The 18,899-nt window shown below is 37.4% G+C and overlaps 1 protein-coding gene across 2 annotated transcripts in view; it reads left to right on the forward strand.

The window, feature by feature from the left end:
• The first annotated feature begins 3,619 nt into the window (after window positions 1-3,619).
• The window catches only part of LOC106872774 (uncharacterized), a 32,278-nt gene continuing 16,998 nt past the window's right edge, over window positions 3,620-18,899 (forward strand). The window contains exons 1-5 of one of the 2 annotated variants that reach the window (XM_052972471.2): window positions 3,620-4,396; window positions 8,844-8,873; window positions 14,240-14,300; window positions 14,453-14,542; window positions 15,239-15,298. In XM_052972471.2, the coding sequence (XP_052828431.1) occupies window positions 4,346-4,396; window positions 8,844-8,873; window positions 14,240-14,300; window positions 14,453-14,542; window positions 15,239-15,298 (292 nt within the window). In that variant the 5' untranslated portion in view covers window positions 3,620-4,345. The remainder of the gene's footprint in view (window positions 4,397-8,843; window positions 8,874-14,239; window positions 14,301-14,452; window positions 14,543-15,238; window positions 15,299-18,899) is intronic. The other variant, XM_014919874.3, reaches the window with a different exon arrangement.

Here is an 18,899-nt window from a genome sequence, read left to right on the forward strand (position 1 = left end):
TTAAAGAACAGCAAGTACTGCGACTGCAGTTATTACCGCTACTACCGTCACCACCACTACTACAACGACAACAACTACAACAATAACGATGACTACTACTGCTGCTGTTACTACAACTACTACTACTAGAACTACAGTAGCAACAACAATACAACTGATGATATGTAGGAGCCACCAAATGAGCTCAGCTTGCTAGAAATCGCGACTAATTCTTCCTCAAATCATTCATTAACATTAATAAATGAAAGAACACATTAGATAATGTAGACTTAGTGATCGTCATAAAAAAAAAAACAAGATGGTCACGCTTGGAATGTTTTTACATAAAGATTAATCTAGAGCAAAACAACAACAACAACATCAACAGTCATTTTTTTGTATTTCATGTTATTGAAAATACTTGTTCCTATTTTCCTTATACATTTAACAACTGCTGGTTTTATGTGGGTTGTGATAAGACTAATCGGTGAAGGAACATGGCTCAGTGGTTAGAGCATCGAGCTTACAATCATAAGGTTGTGAATTCGATTCCCAGACCAGGATCCGATTCCCAGCTTCGTTACTATGGCAACAGTCCGGATATTTATTGATCAGACCATGTATAATATAACAAATCAACATCAGTACTTATTGATTTTTTTTTTTTAATCCTGGTCCTTATTCCATCAGTCACTTTTGCTGAACCGCTAGATTATGCGGGTGTAAACACACCAACCACTGTTGTGAAGCTGTGGTAGGAGACAAACAGACACAAAAACCAACACATACAGGAGGAGGGAGAGAGAGATGCACATACATGTACATATATGACTCTCCCCAGATACAACAAAATTCATTGTTATTCAAGAACACAAATGTCTGAAACAACGACGGAACAGCCTGCTCGTGAAATAAGCGTCCAAGTGGTTAAGCATTCCACAGGCACACGTACTCTAAAACGTAGTTCTCGGAAAGGTTCAGGGTGACACACCGAATGTGACAAGGCTGACCCTTTGAAATTGCAGGTACTACTCATTTTTGCCAGCTGAGTCGACTGGGGTAACATTTAAAAAATGCGTCTTGCTCCAGGACACAACGCATCGCCGGAAATTGAACTCGCGACCATACGATCGTGAGCCCAATACCCCTAACCACTAAGCCACGCGCCTGCGCTCTGTTAGTATATATATACATATATCATGGTCCCGGGTTCAGTACGACTGTGTTGCATCTTGGGCAAGTGTCTTCTACTATAGCCTCGGGCCGATCAAAGCCTTGTGAGTGGATTTGGTAGACGGAAACTGAAAGAATCTCGTCGTATATATACATGTATGTGTGTGTGTGTCACCACCTCCATCATCGCTTGATAACTGTTGTTGGTGTGTTTACATCCCCGTAACGGTTTGGCAAAAAAGACCGATAGGATAAGTACTAGACTTACAAAGAATAAGTCCTGGGGTCGATTGCTTCGACTAAAACCGCTTTAAGTCGGTGCTCCAGCATAGCCGCAGTCAAAAATGACTGAAACAAGTAAAAAGAATAAAAGAACATATGTATATGTATACACATATGCAAACACACACAGACACACACACATACACACGCACACGCACACAAACACGCACACACACACACACACACACACACATACACGCACGCACGCGCGCACATTCACACACCTGACACGCAGCTGTGTATGATGCCGAACTGATAACAGCTTACAAATGAAAATGGCTAGCAGACGATTGGTTCAAGCTAGTTATTTCTGAACATCCGTGATCAGATTTTATTTTAACATGCTGGTAAATTTACCGGGGAAATTTGTTAGTTTCAGTTGTTATTTTATATTAACCTGTTTATTTCTTGGAATATTCAGTGAAATCTTTTATCGATATCAATGTTTTAGTCGTCGAAAACAATGTACAAGATGATATGTCAGTGTACTTTTAAAACAGGGTCAGCAGATTGTCAAAAGATTTTCTAACTAAATAATCGATACAAATCGATATTCTTTTTTAAATACATTAACGTTAATTTAACTATTGTCTTCAAGTGGATGGTGCCTGGAAGTAATCACCACCAATGTCTTTTTTTTTTATATTTTGATTAACTTTTTTTTTTCTGTTTTCAACTCGAATCCCGCCTGCGGTTAACTTTGGGTGCATCCTTACGGAGTTCAGTAAATAAAAATAAAATAAAGTAGCAGTCGAGGACTGGAGTAGATTTAATCAACTAAATGCCGCTCCTTCCAAATTTCAGGCATTGTGGACTAGGTGGATGGATGGATGGATAGAATCGTCGAACAAAACGCCTTGCGGTATTTGTTCTGATGCTTTACGTTTTGAGTTCAACTTCCACCAAGGCCAACTTCGTCTTTCATCTTTTCGAGAGAGTCGATAAAATAAAGTACCATTTGAGTACTGCAGTCGATGCTTTCGATTAATTCCCCCCCCCCTCAAAATTGTTGACTACGAGTGACAGAATCGGTAGCGCATCGGACAAAATGTCTTGCTATTTTTAGTTTAGGCTCTTGACGTTCTGACTGAAAATCCAACTTTGTCTCTCATCATATTGTTGGTCACGTAAGACAGAATCGTTAAAGCAGACATTGAAAAAAAATAATAACCTTCTCGAGTCACGCCGACTCATAAGGGCCGGTTTACCTGTTCCATAACGTAAAAATTACCCTCCTGGACGGAACGCCGGTCCGTCGCAGGATTACTAATTTTTGCTGGCTGAGTGGACTGGAGCAACGTGAAATGAAGTGTTTTGCTCAAGAAGACAACACATCGCCCGCTCTAAGAACCGAAACCGCAATCTAACGATCATGAGTCCAACACCCTAACAACGAAGCCACGCGCCTCCACCTAAAGCAGACATTAGACAAACTGCGGCCCACAGCACTTTCTGAGTTGCACACCAACGAAAAATTACCTTGAATTTTTTTTTTTTTTTTTTTTGCTAGTGCGGCGGCTCACCCGATGATGTCTCATGTCCCATGCAGCCGGCTTCCCGGAAAAAAGGTTCGTCGTGCTTTTTTTAAAACCTAATGTTTGTCCCGTCTTTTTACGTTCTGAGCTAAAACCACCACCCGAGATCAGTTTTACCTTTCTTCCTTACGGGATCAATAAAAATAAAGTACCGGGAAAGTACTGAGGCTATAAATATCGACTCAACCCTTCTCCTCAAAACTGCTGACTGGCAGTCTTTTGGTATTCATCTACAAGAGAGTGTCGGCGTGAGGAGACGACGTCATTCACCCTCTATCTCAGCCTAGCCTCTTTATGTCATGAGGAAACGTTCTATGTATGACTGACGTCATGTATTAATATCGAAGGATTGCCCTGTTGGCTATATACTCGAATCAGAAACCATTATTATCAATGCCATTCTTCTGAGTTCAAATTCCGCCGCGTTCGACTTTGCCTTTTCTCCTTCCGGGTATCGATAAATTAAAATCAGCGAAGAAGCACTGAGATCAATGTGATCGGCTATTCCCTCCCCCCCCCCTCCAAAATTGCTGGCATTGTGCTAAAATTACAACGAATAATTAAATCCACATTTTGCACTACAACTCCTACCACTACTATAACTATTTCCTCTAATGTTACGACTACTAGTACCAACGAAACTACACTACTACTACTACTACAACAGATAGCGCCACCGCCGCCGCCTCCACCACCGTTACTACTATGACAACTATTTGCGTGCGTGTGTGTGTGTGTGTGTGTATGTGTGTGTGTACAACTATAAAAACATGTTACTGACAAAAACAACTGGACAACCCTTCCTTCTTTGTGGTGCGCTGAACTAATCTGTTTATGTGACACTGTATTTGTAACTTCATTTATGTTGTTCGCATTAATCGGATACCTAGCAACTTGTTAATAACATTTTAAATAACATAATACGTACGTACGTACATACATACATATCGCGCACGTGTGCATTATACATACAAATATACACACCTACTTTATACACAAATATATAACTTCCTTTTTCTTTTATCTCTCTCTCTTTCTCTGAACTATACACCACTCGCATACATACACACGTATACACATTCATTCACGTACTCATATACGCGATGTCATCGTGTAAACACGGCAGATGTGTGACCCAGATGTATTAAATATTGGTGATCAAGTTATCAATTCGTCACTATACACAGAAACAAAAAAACATATACCACTACCATCAGCTTCATCACTATCACCACCTTCAACATCAACAGAATTATAATAATTATAACCATAATAATCAACATATTAATTAATGACTGATATCTCTCGTCGGATCTGTACCCAAGTTAAATTCGAACCTGTCACCTAAAGATTGCAACAGTCTTTATTCTGGAAAGATGGTTGGTTCGGTACGCAAGTCAATCTTCAGTTATGAAGCTAAAGACTTTGTAAGTTTTTCTCCTTTTTACTGTTATTATTGTTGTAGCTTTTATTAGCGCTAATTCAGCCTTAGTCGAGCAAATCTATGATCAAAGGCGCTCCACTTATGACAACCCCATTTTTCGTTTTAATTTTTTTTTTTATCCAAAAGACTTCATTACTCGATGTATCTTTCGTATTTTAAAGTCAGCAGAATGTGATTCAAGGGAAATGTGGCTGCTATTTCTAGCGAATCGAACTATCACACTGAGATTTACTCCTCGGTTTGTGTTGCTTGGCAATATTGGTTTTAACTTTTGGCACAATTCCAGCAATTTCGTGGGAGTGGGAATGTTGATTACATTGAACTCGACGAAAGGCAAGGCAGAATTTGAACTCAGGACGTTAGACGGACGAAATGCTGCTTATATTTTTGTTGTTTACTAATTAGCAAGTGTTATGCAACACAACACGCTTTATATATCATTAATGAGCAGTGAGGCGATAAACGAGTAGAATCATTAACTTTGATAGATACAAGCCCCTTGCTCTATTCACGCATGGCCCTTCGCTTTCTTACTGCGATCTATTTTATAATTTTATTCACATCTTCGATGTATTATATAAACAGACCCGAGCACTTTACTGATACTTTATTTTACCAACCCTGTAGGGGTTCGTTGTTGCTGATATTTACCTCAGCCCTGGTCGAACGAACTATGAAGAAAAGCATTCCTTCTGTGGCTTTCCCATCTTTTAAAGGTGGATGTACTGGTAGATCATCTTATATGCGTTTTCGTTATTCAACCCTTTCATTACCATTTTTCTTTCGAAATTTTCTGCCGTTGTTTTAATTAATTTTGAATAATGAAGAATTTAGTTATATGACTTTGCCATTATAATAAACCTGGATTTTGGAACATAAATTAACAAGAAATTTTGATGGACTGTTTAGTTCGGTTTACTTTGTATCACTCTCTGGGTCAAGAGATGGATGGCTGGAATGGTTGCAACCGGAATGTTTTTGATCATGTCACTTGGGTGTTGTTGTTGTTGGCTGCCTTGGTAGCTAGTTGTGTTGATAAATGAAAATGTATTTCTTGGGCTGTGTGTAGAAGTAACTGAACAACACCTGCAAACATTTAACAGAAGATTTTATTACTGTACATAACAACATTGGCCTTCTACAGATAGCAACATCAATAATTACACACTGGTGAAGAAAGAGATACTGCTTGGAGTTTATAGCAAGCTGTTGATATGGCAACATGCAGCTTACCCAACATAACTGGAAACAATTTTGCTATATTTGTTGCGACAGAAGTCCTTGTCATCAATCTGCACCCTCTGTCTTAGCTGCCTCCTTGTGTCGACAGGCTGGTAAAAATGCACTGCTACCTGATGTGGCAAGAATGGAAACACATATTGTTCAGCTGCCTCAACATTCTGCAATTTATTACTGCCGAAAGCAACGTTTTATAGAATACAAGAAGAATATTCTGGAAGGTTGAATCATGCTTCATAGACTGATCATATGAAACTACTGACCTAGCAGTTTGGTTTCAAATCATCACTACAATCATACCTCTAGCATTACAAATCTGTTCACACCAAGAATGTCTTGTAGAATTATAAAACACATTTAGTACAGGACTAGTACTATATTTTTATTTCATTGCTTCTGAAAAGTTTGAAGATAGAATTGACTATAGTAGGATTTGAACTCAGAACATAAAGGACTTTAACTAAATATTGCTGGACACTAGTTCAAAATTCTAGCAATCTTTGCTTGAACCCAGGTTCGAAATTTCCCCAGGAAAACCTGAAGAAGGCTTGAGAGTATATCAGCTGAAATGCTGTGTTAAAAACAAACAAGATGACAAATATCCGTCAAATGTAAATAGTGTAAATAAAATACTTGGAGAAGGTAATGATATTAATTTTTAAGGTAAAAAATAGAGATTAGTTCTCAAAATTAGCAGAAATGATATGGAGTAGGTAGGTACCCCAACATTCAAATATCTCGTTTTCCTTATATTCTGAATTCAAATCACACAAGTGCCGGTATTTCTTTTCCTCTTTTCCAGGGGGTTAATAAAAACATGTAATAATGGTATATACAGCGGAAGAGAAAGTTAATTAGTTGGTGTTGAGCTTTTTTTCTTACTTAAAAAAATTTTTTTTTCGTTTTTGTTAATAATTATACTTTAATTTAAACAGTATATGCTATATTTCTTTATGTCAATACATCCATGTCTTGGTTTATTTATGGGCATGTTTGTGCATGCACATTTATATATATACACAGTATAATGTATATATAATATGTGTGTGTGTGTATGTATGTATACATATATTGGAGTAATCATTCATATCAAATTACTTTATGGTTTATGTGTGTGTGTGAGTGTGTATGTATATGTATATATTTTTGTATACATATATATCATTTATGTATATGTATGTATCTATATTTATATGTATATATATATATATATGTTTATATACATATGTATGTATGTGTGTGGGTGGGTGTTTTGTATTATATTTACATATACACAATGTGCATTTGTATGCAAGATATGTAAATAGTTTTCCTACTGAGAAATTAGGCTAATAAAAAAACTAGTTCACTCACAAAATGGCAACACTGCTGTTTTGTTTAAAATCTGATAAATATTCAGCCATAACATCACCATCTTTCTTTTTGCTTCTTTCCCTCTTCAATTTAAATAATTATAATTAGTCAAATCCAGATAGGATAGAAAAGGCAATATCACCCCCACCCCCACCCACCCAGAAAAAACATCAACTAGAGAGATCTGTTGTTCAGTTACTTTATCTCATGGAATTTCTTCCATGGGTGGGATACTTTCCTCCCAGTTTCAAGAAGGAAAAACAATCTGGGGATAAAGAATGCTTGAGGACCTGGAGGCAAATAACATGGAAATAAATCTGCTATGAATAACTATTACTTCGTCATTTTCAGTTCTTATGTGTTGTGAGCAACCAAATTTGAGGTTTGTGGCTGATGTGACAAGGTAGCAACTTGAGTCCTTTTCCCTATATTGGAAACAATGAATTTTCATCTGACCATGTGGCTGCTTGTGAGTATGCAGTATCACTGAAAAGACCCAGAAGCCAAAAGGCATCTGATACTCTTACTGGCCACTCCTGAGATGAATTTTCGTCTTTTTCTGATATTTATTGTTCTTAACACTGCAAATGTTTATCTCGGGACAAGTACTGTAGTAACTAGCCTGTCAACAGTATGTATACATTAGCCTGAGAGATTTGCTGCTCTGACACTCCACCTCATAGAATTTCTTCTTCAGGGGCATCGCTGTTTCATCCCAATTTCTCAGGGTGAGAGAAATAGTCAGAGAATGGACGACAGAAGAAGTTTTAACAACAAATGGCAACAGAAAGAAATCTCTCTGTGAATCATTGTTACTTAGTCATCTTCTGGTCATTTGCATTGTGAGCAGTAGAACCAAGATTTATATGTCAATGTTATGAGGTTACCACTAGAGTACATACATATGTGTACTCTGTGTACTCACTATGTGATATCCTTGATGAGTGACTTCTCTTCGTCTCCTTTTTTAATGGCAAATGGGTCAATGGGAAATGGGTTATTCACTCCAGTTACTGTAATAAAAATGACATTAACATCTGTGATATTATACTGTATGAGTTAGCATTTTTAGCATTTAATTCATATCTGTTTCTCTGGAGCAAGAGATAAATTCCTAGAAAGCAGTGACTGTAATAACATCCACAAGAAACTGTTCCACTTCACTGACTTCACCAATATTTTGCAGCAACATATAATATAATAACAACTTCCTTCTTTAGATATAAACTAATAGTTGTTGTTGTTTAACCCCAGGTCAGTCCTGATCAGAAAGACACATAATCAAAGTCCTTCCAGATATAACTAATACAACTATTTCATACATCAGAGTCTACACACACTGTCCAACATGTTTTTCATTTAAGTTGGTAAGATATTATCATGGTTTTAACTGCTATTTCTAGCTGGTCAAGTGACTACATAGAGAGCTTCTTGTTGGCTCAATCAATGGTTGTATATAAAAGTGCTCCTCTCTGCAGTGCTTATGGTTGTTAGGTATTTCTACTCATGGTCCCTACTTAGAGATTGTACAGCCACAAATATAAGTAGCTGAAATGAGTTTCCTCCAAAGAATCTCTGGAATAACATTACGCAACAAGGAGCATAGCACAGAGATCAGGGAGTCTGTCCAAGTTGAGATGCTTATTTCTCTATATTGAAAAGTCACAGCATGGCCACAGTTCAACAACTGAAACAAGTAAAAGATAAAGGATGATAAAAAAATTGTCTTCTTTTGTTTTTCGTTTTTCTATTATTTCTTTCTATTTATTTATCACTATTTTTAATGTATATTTTTTATTTTGTTCTTATTTTTATTTTGCGTTTATTTACCTATTTAGTCATCATATTTTGTTGATGAAACAAATTTTGTAAGTATCCATTTGTGAGTCATCTCCTCTTCCAGCTACATTCCTTGTTTCTAATAATCCTCCTTCAATAACAGATTTCTTCTCCTGAAACTTCTTGTATTTCACATTGTCAATGCTGTTATCACCAGGAAAGGCCATCACTTCACTGAAAAAGAGAAAAGAAAGAAACAGCTATAAGCTATGTAATTAAATAACTAAGATACTATTTACGTATTTAATGTAACAAGTCTTAAAAATCTACTGTATATGCCAGCATGTAAAATGCAGATTTTATATTCTTAAATCTAACCAAAAATTGCCGAGCATCTAATGCAACCATATCACAGATGGATTACCATATATATGCACGTATGACAAAGAATATAAAAATTTGTTTTTTCCACAAAATATACTTGTAAAACCAGGGTTTCTCTTTTACAAGAGTGTGTCTTATATACCGGCAAATACAGTAATTAGAAATATTTATGTGATGATAAAAGGATAATATTAATTCAATGCATATCATAATTATTCTGGCATGTAAGGGAGATAATTCAGGACATATTTCAATCTTATTCGGCCTCATTAGGGCGGCATAGACTTCATGCTAAAGTAATGATGAAAGAATCACAAAGAAAATGAACAAGATTGTACATGTATCGGTGTAAATGTAGCAACAAACCTCTGAATTATACACATATTATATATATACATACAAAATACATACATACATATACAGGCACATACAGATGATTGCTGTCTCCTTGTGCTTCCTTGTTGTCAACAACACTTCAGACTTTCTATCCATGCCCTCTCAGATGACTACTCAGTCTCATTGCAGATCTGCATAGTTTAAAGCATAGGTGAAAGATGAAAGCTGTAACTTGCAGTGTGCTTCTAACTGGTTACATCTGCACATGTTGCCATAGGACTTACAGTAGGTAGAATGACAAATAAGGTCACCATAAAAGGACATCTATATGCCATCTGATTATAGTGATAAACACTTGTACTATCTGAGTACCACTCCTCGGGTTTCGATGGTTGGTACCTAGTGACAACCGAACTATGCATACATTCATACATACATACATACATTTACAAATATATATATATATATACATATATATATATATAAACAGGGTGCAGTAAATAAACTGTTGTCTAAATAATGCAAAAATGAAAACAACACTGACATCTCATTTTAACAGATATATTTACCAAAATTACATAAAAAATATCTTGAAATACTAAAGAGCGAATATATTTCAATAGAATCACCATTGGCTTCAACCATGGCCTCCAGACGACTTCGGAATCTCCTGCAACTCTTCTGGATGGACTTCTTGTTTAATTTGGTGAATGCTGCCATAATCCTTGCCAGATGTGGCCAGATGTTAGGGCTGATGTGGTCGTAGAAATTATCTGACAGCCATAACTGGGTTCTCCTGTTTGTGTGGCATGGTGCAGAGTCCTGTTGCCAGACATAGGGTCTTCCAACAGCCAACCTCTTGACCCAGAGAAACACTACTTCCTCCAGGCACTTCATATAGACTTCCATGTTGAGTCTGAGGCCGTATGGGAAAATGAATGGAGGCATAACATCGCCATTACTAGTGATCACTCCAAACACCATGATGTTGACTGGATGTTTGATTTTTATCACTCTCAGCACATGTCTTCAGATTGCACTGTCCTCAGGTTGACACCCAAACACTCTGAAATGTTCATATACATAGATATATATATATATATATATATATATATATATATATATATATATATATATATATATATATATGCATATGTATGCATATGTATGCATATGTATATATATGTATATATATATATATATATACATATATATACATATGCATACACACATACACACACAAATATATGCTACTCCGCTTCTAATTGTATCTTTCTCTTCCGCCCATTTCCTCCTCGTACATTATGATTGTTTGCCAATCCTCTTTCTTGCCCTCACTGCCATGATCATTGTATCCAGGCTCCCCACATCCCCACCACTCACACCCACTACCTATTTTTCTAACCAGGTTCTACACTCATACTCTTGTTACTTGTGAGTATACACCGTCTCCCTTCTGCTCTTTCTTACACTTTTGCTGTTTCATACTCTTTCTCTCTCTCTCTCTCTCTCTCTCTCTCTCTCTCTCTCTCTCTCTTTCCCTTTGGTCATACTTATATAAACATACATACATGTGTTTGTGAGGGTGTGTGTGCATGCATGTGTGTACGTGTGTGTGCGGGTGCATGTGTGTGTGACTCCTAACGTGGTTTATAGAATAGCCAGGGGATTGTTCTGAATCCTTACAACAGTGTGGACTCCACAAAAAGCACTCAGGAACCGGGGTAGTGGTGTTATACCAGGTCACAGATTAAGGTTACCCTATAAGTAGGCCTAGATGGGATTTGAATTCAAAATGCAAGGAACCAGAATCTATACTTTAAGGTTGACATTCTCACAGTTCCAACAATCCACTACTCTGGATTCATATATGTATTTTTTTTTTTTTTATCAACCCAAAAAAGATAAAAAGGTAAAGTTGACCTCATTCGGATTTGAACTCATCACTTTTTGAATGGTAGAATGTATTTTTTTACTTTTATCTCCTCAATTCCAGACCCTGAAACCAGACTTTTCCCTTCTTTAATCTTTCCCACCTTGATTCCAAAATTTACACCAAACCACTTTTTGTTTTATTTCCAGTCGTTTTTGTTGTTGCATGTTTGAAGTAATGTTTTGACAGAATCTGTGAAGGGACATGCCCTGTTGCATTTTAGAGGTCGAAATCAATATGAAATGTTTTCTTAGTCTACATATATTTCCACAAATTTTACAGCCAATTTACTTGCTATTTCTAGCAGGTTGTACAACCTTCTAGAAACTTCCTCTGTTGGCCTGTACTGACGTTGCTGGTGATAATGGTGTTCCTGTTATTATTATTGTTGTTGTTGTTGTTGATTATGCTTCTTGATGTTGCTATTGTTGTTGCATTGCCTATTGTTGCTGCTGTTGTTAATGTGATTGCTGTTGTTGTTGTTGTTGTTGTTGTTAATGTGTTGCTTGTCAATGCTGCTGCAGTTGTTGTTGTTGTTGTTATTGTTGTTATTGTGTTGCTTGTTAATGTCGCTGCTGTTGCTATTGTGCATTTTTACAAAGCAATTGGCTCATTTCCTCAGGAGAAACAGCAAACTGCGTCTACTGAGCTCAGATCTTTTGGCAAATGTCATACCTTCCAACACATTTTAAAATTTTATATGTGTGTCTGTATGTGGTGATGGTGCCACGTAAAAAGCACTGGCGACGGTGCCACATAAAAAGCACTGGTAATTGGTGCCATGTAAAAAACATTGGTGACGGTGCCATGTAAAAAGCACTGGTGATGGTGCCACATAAAAAGCACTGGTGATGGTGCCACCTAAAAAACACTAGTAATTGGTGCTATGTAAAAAAATATTGGTGATGGTGCCACATAAAAAACACTGATAATGGTGCCATGTAAAAAACATGGCATGGTTTCTACAGCCGGATGCCCTTCCTAACACCAGCCACTCCAAGAGTCTAGTATGTATGTATGTATATATATATGTGTGTGTGTGTGTGTGTGTGTGTATGTATATACATTCCTGGTGTAGATCCAGTGACAATTATATAACTGCGGATGACATCAGATAGCCTAAATGGTGAAGGTGCTTTAACTGATATACTACTAAACATATGCCCGAAGTCCAAATAATTACTTATATATACATACGCACACACACACACACGTATATATGCATACATATATATACACACACACACATGTGTGTAATGTATGTGTGTGTATGAATTTGTCTGCTTTTTGCTAGCATAAACCAGTCTCAAGTTGAATCCACTTGTAGGCAAAACTAGAACTTGCAATTTCATTTAAAAAGACCAATAAAGTAAGTATCAAGTTGAAATAAATATGAGTCAATATAATCACCAAAAACACTTCTAGACGATGCTCCAGAATGGCCACAGACCAGTAAGTAAAAATAAGTCAGGGAATACAGCATCTATTTTGTGTTTTTATTTATATTATATTTGTGTTTTTGTTTATTTATTTTCCCATTGTATTTTGTTGCTGTGACAGATCTTGTAAGTATTTCTACATGATTCATAAATAAATGCATTCTCTTTTACCCTTTTTCCTTATAAATTTATTCCTTCATTGATCTTATTGTTTCTTGTGTCTTGAACTATAAATTTCATGGATTCTTGAACATGGGCAACTGGCTTCCTGTCTCACTGTCTTACTTTATTTTAATGTCACTAACACCAGGAAAGGCCATGATCAGTCAGATATACATAGACATATATTACCAACGTATACATGTCTGCGTGTGTGTGTGTCTGTATGTATGTCATTGCTCAGTTTTATTTCAAGATTTCTTGCCAATAGAGAAAGAGCTGGTTTCTAACCTTAAATTCAAGGTTCTTTCATTGGAATTTCAACATCAACAAAAAGGTATTTTTGTTTGTATGTATCTGATCATGCTGCTTAGCACCATACCATCAGCAATGCCGTTTCCTCCTTTCAAATTCAACAACAGGGCATTTTTGTTTGTATGTTCATTGCCAGTGCCGCTGGACTGGCTCTTGTGTGGGTGGCACGTAAAATACACCATTTCAAGCGTGGCCATTGCCAGTACCACCTGACTGGCCCTCATGCCGGTGGCACGTAAAATCACCCACTACACTCTTGGAGTGGTTGGCGTTAGGAAGGGCATCCAGCTGTAGAAACTCTGCCAAATCAGATTGGAGCCTGGTGTAGCCATCTGGTTTCACCAGTCCTCAGTCAAATCGTCCAACCCATGCTAGCATGGAAAGCAAACATTAAACGATGATGATGATATGTATGTATGTAACCATGCTGCTTAGTGCCATACCAGCAGCGATGCTGTTTCCTCCTTTGAGATCTCTCGCAGTACCTCTCTTGAAGACAAACATCTGCATCATCAGACCCTAGACAGTCATACCTCTGTCGTCATTGCAATCAGATATGTTGATCCCACATGAGCATGCAGACAACGTGGACAAGAGCCTTCCTAATCTTCATCAGTGAAGCCAAGCCAAGAGAAGGATTATGTATGTATATGTGCAGATTTGTATGTTTTGCTTTATGTGTGTATTCTCATGCATATATGTATTTAAATGATAAACAATGACAACCACCACCTTGGACAATTACCACTTCTCCAATATATTAAGAAGTTTTAAATTATCTGTTGTCCTTGGAGGGGGGGGCAGTTATTGTCCATGTGGGGCAAATGCCCTAGACTCGTATATGTATATATATAATTTAAAGTAATTGGCAATTTATTCAATTTTAAAGGCATATCCAGATGATATATATGGATTTATCAATAATGCACCAACTTTTACTCCTGATTTAGGTAAGCGTCTTTGATGTTTTATTCCACACTTTGACCCCTTCATCCAATTCATATTAATTAAATATTTTCTAAATGTGGAATTGTATGTATGTACACATGCACACACACACACACACACATATATATACATATATATAATTATTCAATTTCAGAACCACCTGAAGATAGTCAAGCTTGCCAGTGTAAAACCCCATGCCGTCCCTATGGTCGCTGCTATAGGTTTCAACATTTATGTTTCAAAAGTCAGTATACATATTTCTTTTTGGTCAATCTACCTCAGTACCATAGCAACCACCCTCACACCATCTCGCCCTGTTTTGGACATCCTCCCTTCTCAAGCCAACCCTCCCAATCTCTTCCTCCACGTTTTCTTCGGTCTACCTTGCTTCGTGACCCATTCACCTCAAACTCTAGCACCCTCCTTAGAACATACTCCTCATCCCTCCGCAACACATGCACTCCATTCGCCCTTGCCAGCTGTTCCATCGATTCGTCCAACCCCAGCATCCCCATCAAGTCCTCAGTCCTCCTCTTATCAAACAGCTTCACCCCCACACATTTCTCTCACCATTGCTCTCTCAGTCCTTCTCAAAATTACCATCTCTCTCTCCCTCAGACACCATGGCTCACTCCCATACAGCATTGCAGCTCTCATACAACTCCTATAGACCCTTCCTTTCGTCTTCAATGAGAACCTTTTCCCACATAACAACGCTCCACATTTCCTGAACTTCACCCAGCCAAGTTTCGCTCTTGCTGCACAACACCACCACTACCACCGCCGCCACCACCACCTGTTTTTGTTTACGTCAGCGACCTGAACTTCATTCTGCTACTTTATGATCTTGGTAATGTAAGAGAGAGAGGGAGAGAGAGAGATGTGCTGCCTAAATCTATCATGTCTTTCATTCTTATCTCTTTTTTTTCTTTTTTTCCAGTTGTCAGGATTTCATTTCGTGTGTTGCTGTTTATGTTTATTTTTGCACTCATCTTCATTGGTAAGTACTCGCAATTTTTTCTAAGACTTACCGGTCCCCTCCACCTTTCAGTCTACTGTCTGATACGACATGGCCTGCGGCAGCATTGTGTCTACCTTGTGACAACAACAGAAAATGTTAGCTCGCAAGAGTTCGTTCAACCTGCAACAGTAGCAGAATGAAGCTCAGGTCACTGACGTAAACAACAACAGGTAGTGGTGGTGGAGATGTGGTGGTGGTAACAGTAGTGAATATGGTGTTGATGGTAGTGTTGATAGCAATGACAGTGACGTTGTTAGTGTTGACAGCGGCAGTGGTGGTGGTGGTAATGGTAGTGGTAGTTGCAGTGACAGTGATCAATGGTGGTGGTGGTGGTGGTGGTATTGTTGTTGTTGTTGTTTTTGTTATTCATGGCGGTGGTGGGATTGCTGACAGTTGTGGTGAACGAGGAGGAGGAGGAGGAAGTGCAAGTCAGTCCTGATAAAAGCAGATCTACAGATCAAAGGTATTCCAGCCATGAGCAGAATGAACTCAGTGACAGGTTTATGTGATTCCGCTTCGATTGAACTTTTTTAACCAGGCTTTAGACCTGCTATGTTTTCTTTAATGTACAAATACTGGACATTTGGCAATAATATTGCTGTTGTTGTTGCCACTGTTGTTGTTGTGATATATTTCAACATTCATCACTACATTCATTTTGTCATTTTTTTTGCCAATCCTGCACAGATGGTCAGATCCATTCCACCACTGTGTATCACAAACCAATACACTTCATTTATAATGTTGCATCAAGGAGGTGCAACACCTTGAGGTTAGTCTTCACTGCTTTGCCCCAAGTCTTCTTTGCTCTCTCTATCACAGATTCCATTCTCAGTGCCTGGTACTTCCTCATACATCCAGCATCTTCCATTCGTATCACATACTTTATCTCAGAGCAGCTTTCTCTCTTGTATGCTACATCTTAATTCCTCTTTTATCCAATTTTTCTTACAGTTCATTTATTCTTCAACATTCATACACACTAACATTATACACCCAGTGAAGTATATTTGCTTCAATTCTTTCTAGGTATTTTTCTTCTTCTTCTAAATCCTCTGTATTTAAAGCCCACATCTCTCTGCCATGCAGCATTGCACTCCGCACACAAGAATCATATAATTCATTTGGGAGAAATGCCCTTTGTTGCCAGCAAAGGTAATAGTTCCTTGAAATGTTTCCAACCTGTTCTTACCTGGGCACTTTGTTTTCAGAGCATTCAATCCACTGTCAATTAGATCACTTAGGTAATTGGAACTGTCAACTACTTCTAAAGAACCTCTTGGGAATTTGAGAAAATCTATTTCTTGAGAATTCATAGTATTAATTTCTCTGTGCACTTGCTACTTATGAAATCTACCTTCCCTGTTAGCCTGATGGTCATCCTACTATATTTCTTGTACCTCCATAGTCTGCATTATATCAAATTCAAGCTACACCTTTTCTGTTCATTGAATACGGCCATTTCTTTATGATTACAGAATATTGGTCTTCTTTCCTACTTAATTAAACTTGGGAGGTGGCTAAATTCACTTTAATTCTAAGTTTGGCTTTCACACCTGGAATTTCTTCTCCGGCTCATGCACATTGTCTAAAAGAGCTAGGTCATCTGCATAGAGGAATTGCCATGGAGAGTCAGTCTTGAACTCCTTGGTTATGTCTTGGAGGACTGAATCAAACAACAGAGTGGCAAGAACAGTTCGCTAATGAACTTCTACATGTACATTAAATTCATTGCCGAACTCATTGATGGCACCCAGCGTACTTGCTGCAACTCTATACACGACTTGTATGGCTTTGACAAGTCATTCATCTATCCCTAGCTTCCCTAGCAACCTCCACATCATGATGGAGCTATCAAAGACCTTCACCAGATCAACACATACTAGCTTACCTCTAGCTAAATACTTCTCATGCAGTTATCTCATTAGGAATAGGACCTCTATGGTATCTCTGCTAGAAGTAAAGCCAAACTGCATCTCATTGATGTCAGTTCTGTTTCCATTCATTTTTGCAATAATTTTTTACCTTCGTATGTTTTCTCCCTCTGTGGCTGTGGTTCTCAGCCAGGGCCTAGGTAACCCTTGGGGATCCATATAAAATTTTGTTGTTAAAATTAATGTGGAATAAATTAGTTATACTTCCACAACCCACAAAATATTTTAATAATTTTTTAAATTCAATTCTTGATAATATTTAATTATAAAAATATAATTGGATTTCTTGAACATCAAATGGCTATGAGAGTCCACCTGAATAAAATAAGAATCAAAAGGGCCCATGGATGAAAAATGGATGAGAACCATTGATCTAAGGAATCTCCTTTACTTTTCAGGTTTGACAGCTTCCTGTATTACCTGATCGACTCTGAGTGACTAACTTGTATCTTACGTTGCTAAATATATTAAACATCTGAAATAAATATTTCTGATAAAACAGTTGTTTTCCTGGGTATGAAACCTTTTGGTACAGCCATCTTGGTGCTGCCTATTTGGCATCATTGATTCATTGCTGACTTTGATGACGTCAGACATTTTAATGCTTCTTTCATTTTTCTTGCAACTCTGTTCCTTCTCTCTTTCTTTTTCTGTTTATGTGTGTCAGTATATTTCATTTTATGTGCATGAGGAGAAGGAACATGCTTAATAAATTGTAATGTCTCTCACTCTCACTCTCTCTCTCTCTCACATACACACACACATTTCTGTGCATGCACATGTGGCTGTGTGTGTATGTGCTTCCCTCTTGTACCAAAATGTGCTGTCACCAAAACAAGTTGAATATCCAGTCATCTCATCCTGTGTTTTCCCCCTACCCTCACATCCTTAATTTCCCTTACTCCTATACTGGCATCACACTAGATTACTGCTTTTCTTCTTAGGTCTACATGAGGTAGACTCTCTCATACATTCTCTACATTCAATAGCCATCAATACTCCTTTCCTTTCAACATAAGTACAAACAAGTGTTTCACTATCATTCCATCTTCACATCTCTCCCGACAACTTCTCAGTTCTCTCTAGTACACTACCTAACGATCAAACACCTTATGCCTGTAATCCCAGCATCACAGAACATGACAAAGCTGCTGCTATCTGTCTTTCTCATTGCTAAGAATGTCTGATATCTATCATATTTTTTTGGTTCTATCATACTTTTCTCTGCTCCCCATGAACTTCCAATCTTACTATGACTGTCTCATAGCTTTTATTGCTCTGTCTGCTGTATTGTTCAATATATATACTATAATGTACATGCACACAAACACACACATAAGTATGTATATATTAACTAAACATAAATACATGAACTTATTCACAGATTATCCACAGGCTTGAGAAAATACTTTACGTTAGTTATGTATGTATATCAATCTATATATACATATATATATGCATATCATATACAACCATATATATACACATATATATGTATACACACACACATACATATAAATGCACACACACACACACACACATATATATATATATATACATGCATGTATATATAGATTTATATACATGCATATATATGTTTATATATATTTGTGTATATATATATTTTTATATACATGTATATATAT

The sequence above is a fragment of the Octopus bimaculoides genome, chromosome 13 (genome assembly GCF_046866305.1).
Source record: "Octopus bimaculoides isolate indiv1 chromosome 13, ASM4686630v1, whole genome shotgun sequence".
Lineage (NCBI taxonomy): Eukaryota > Metazoa > Mollusca > Cephalopoda > Octopoda > Octopodidae > Octopus > Octopus bimaculoides.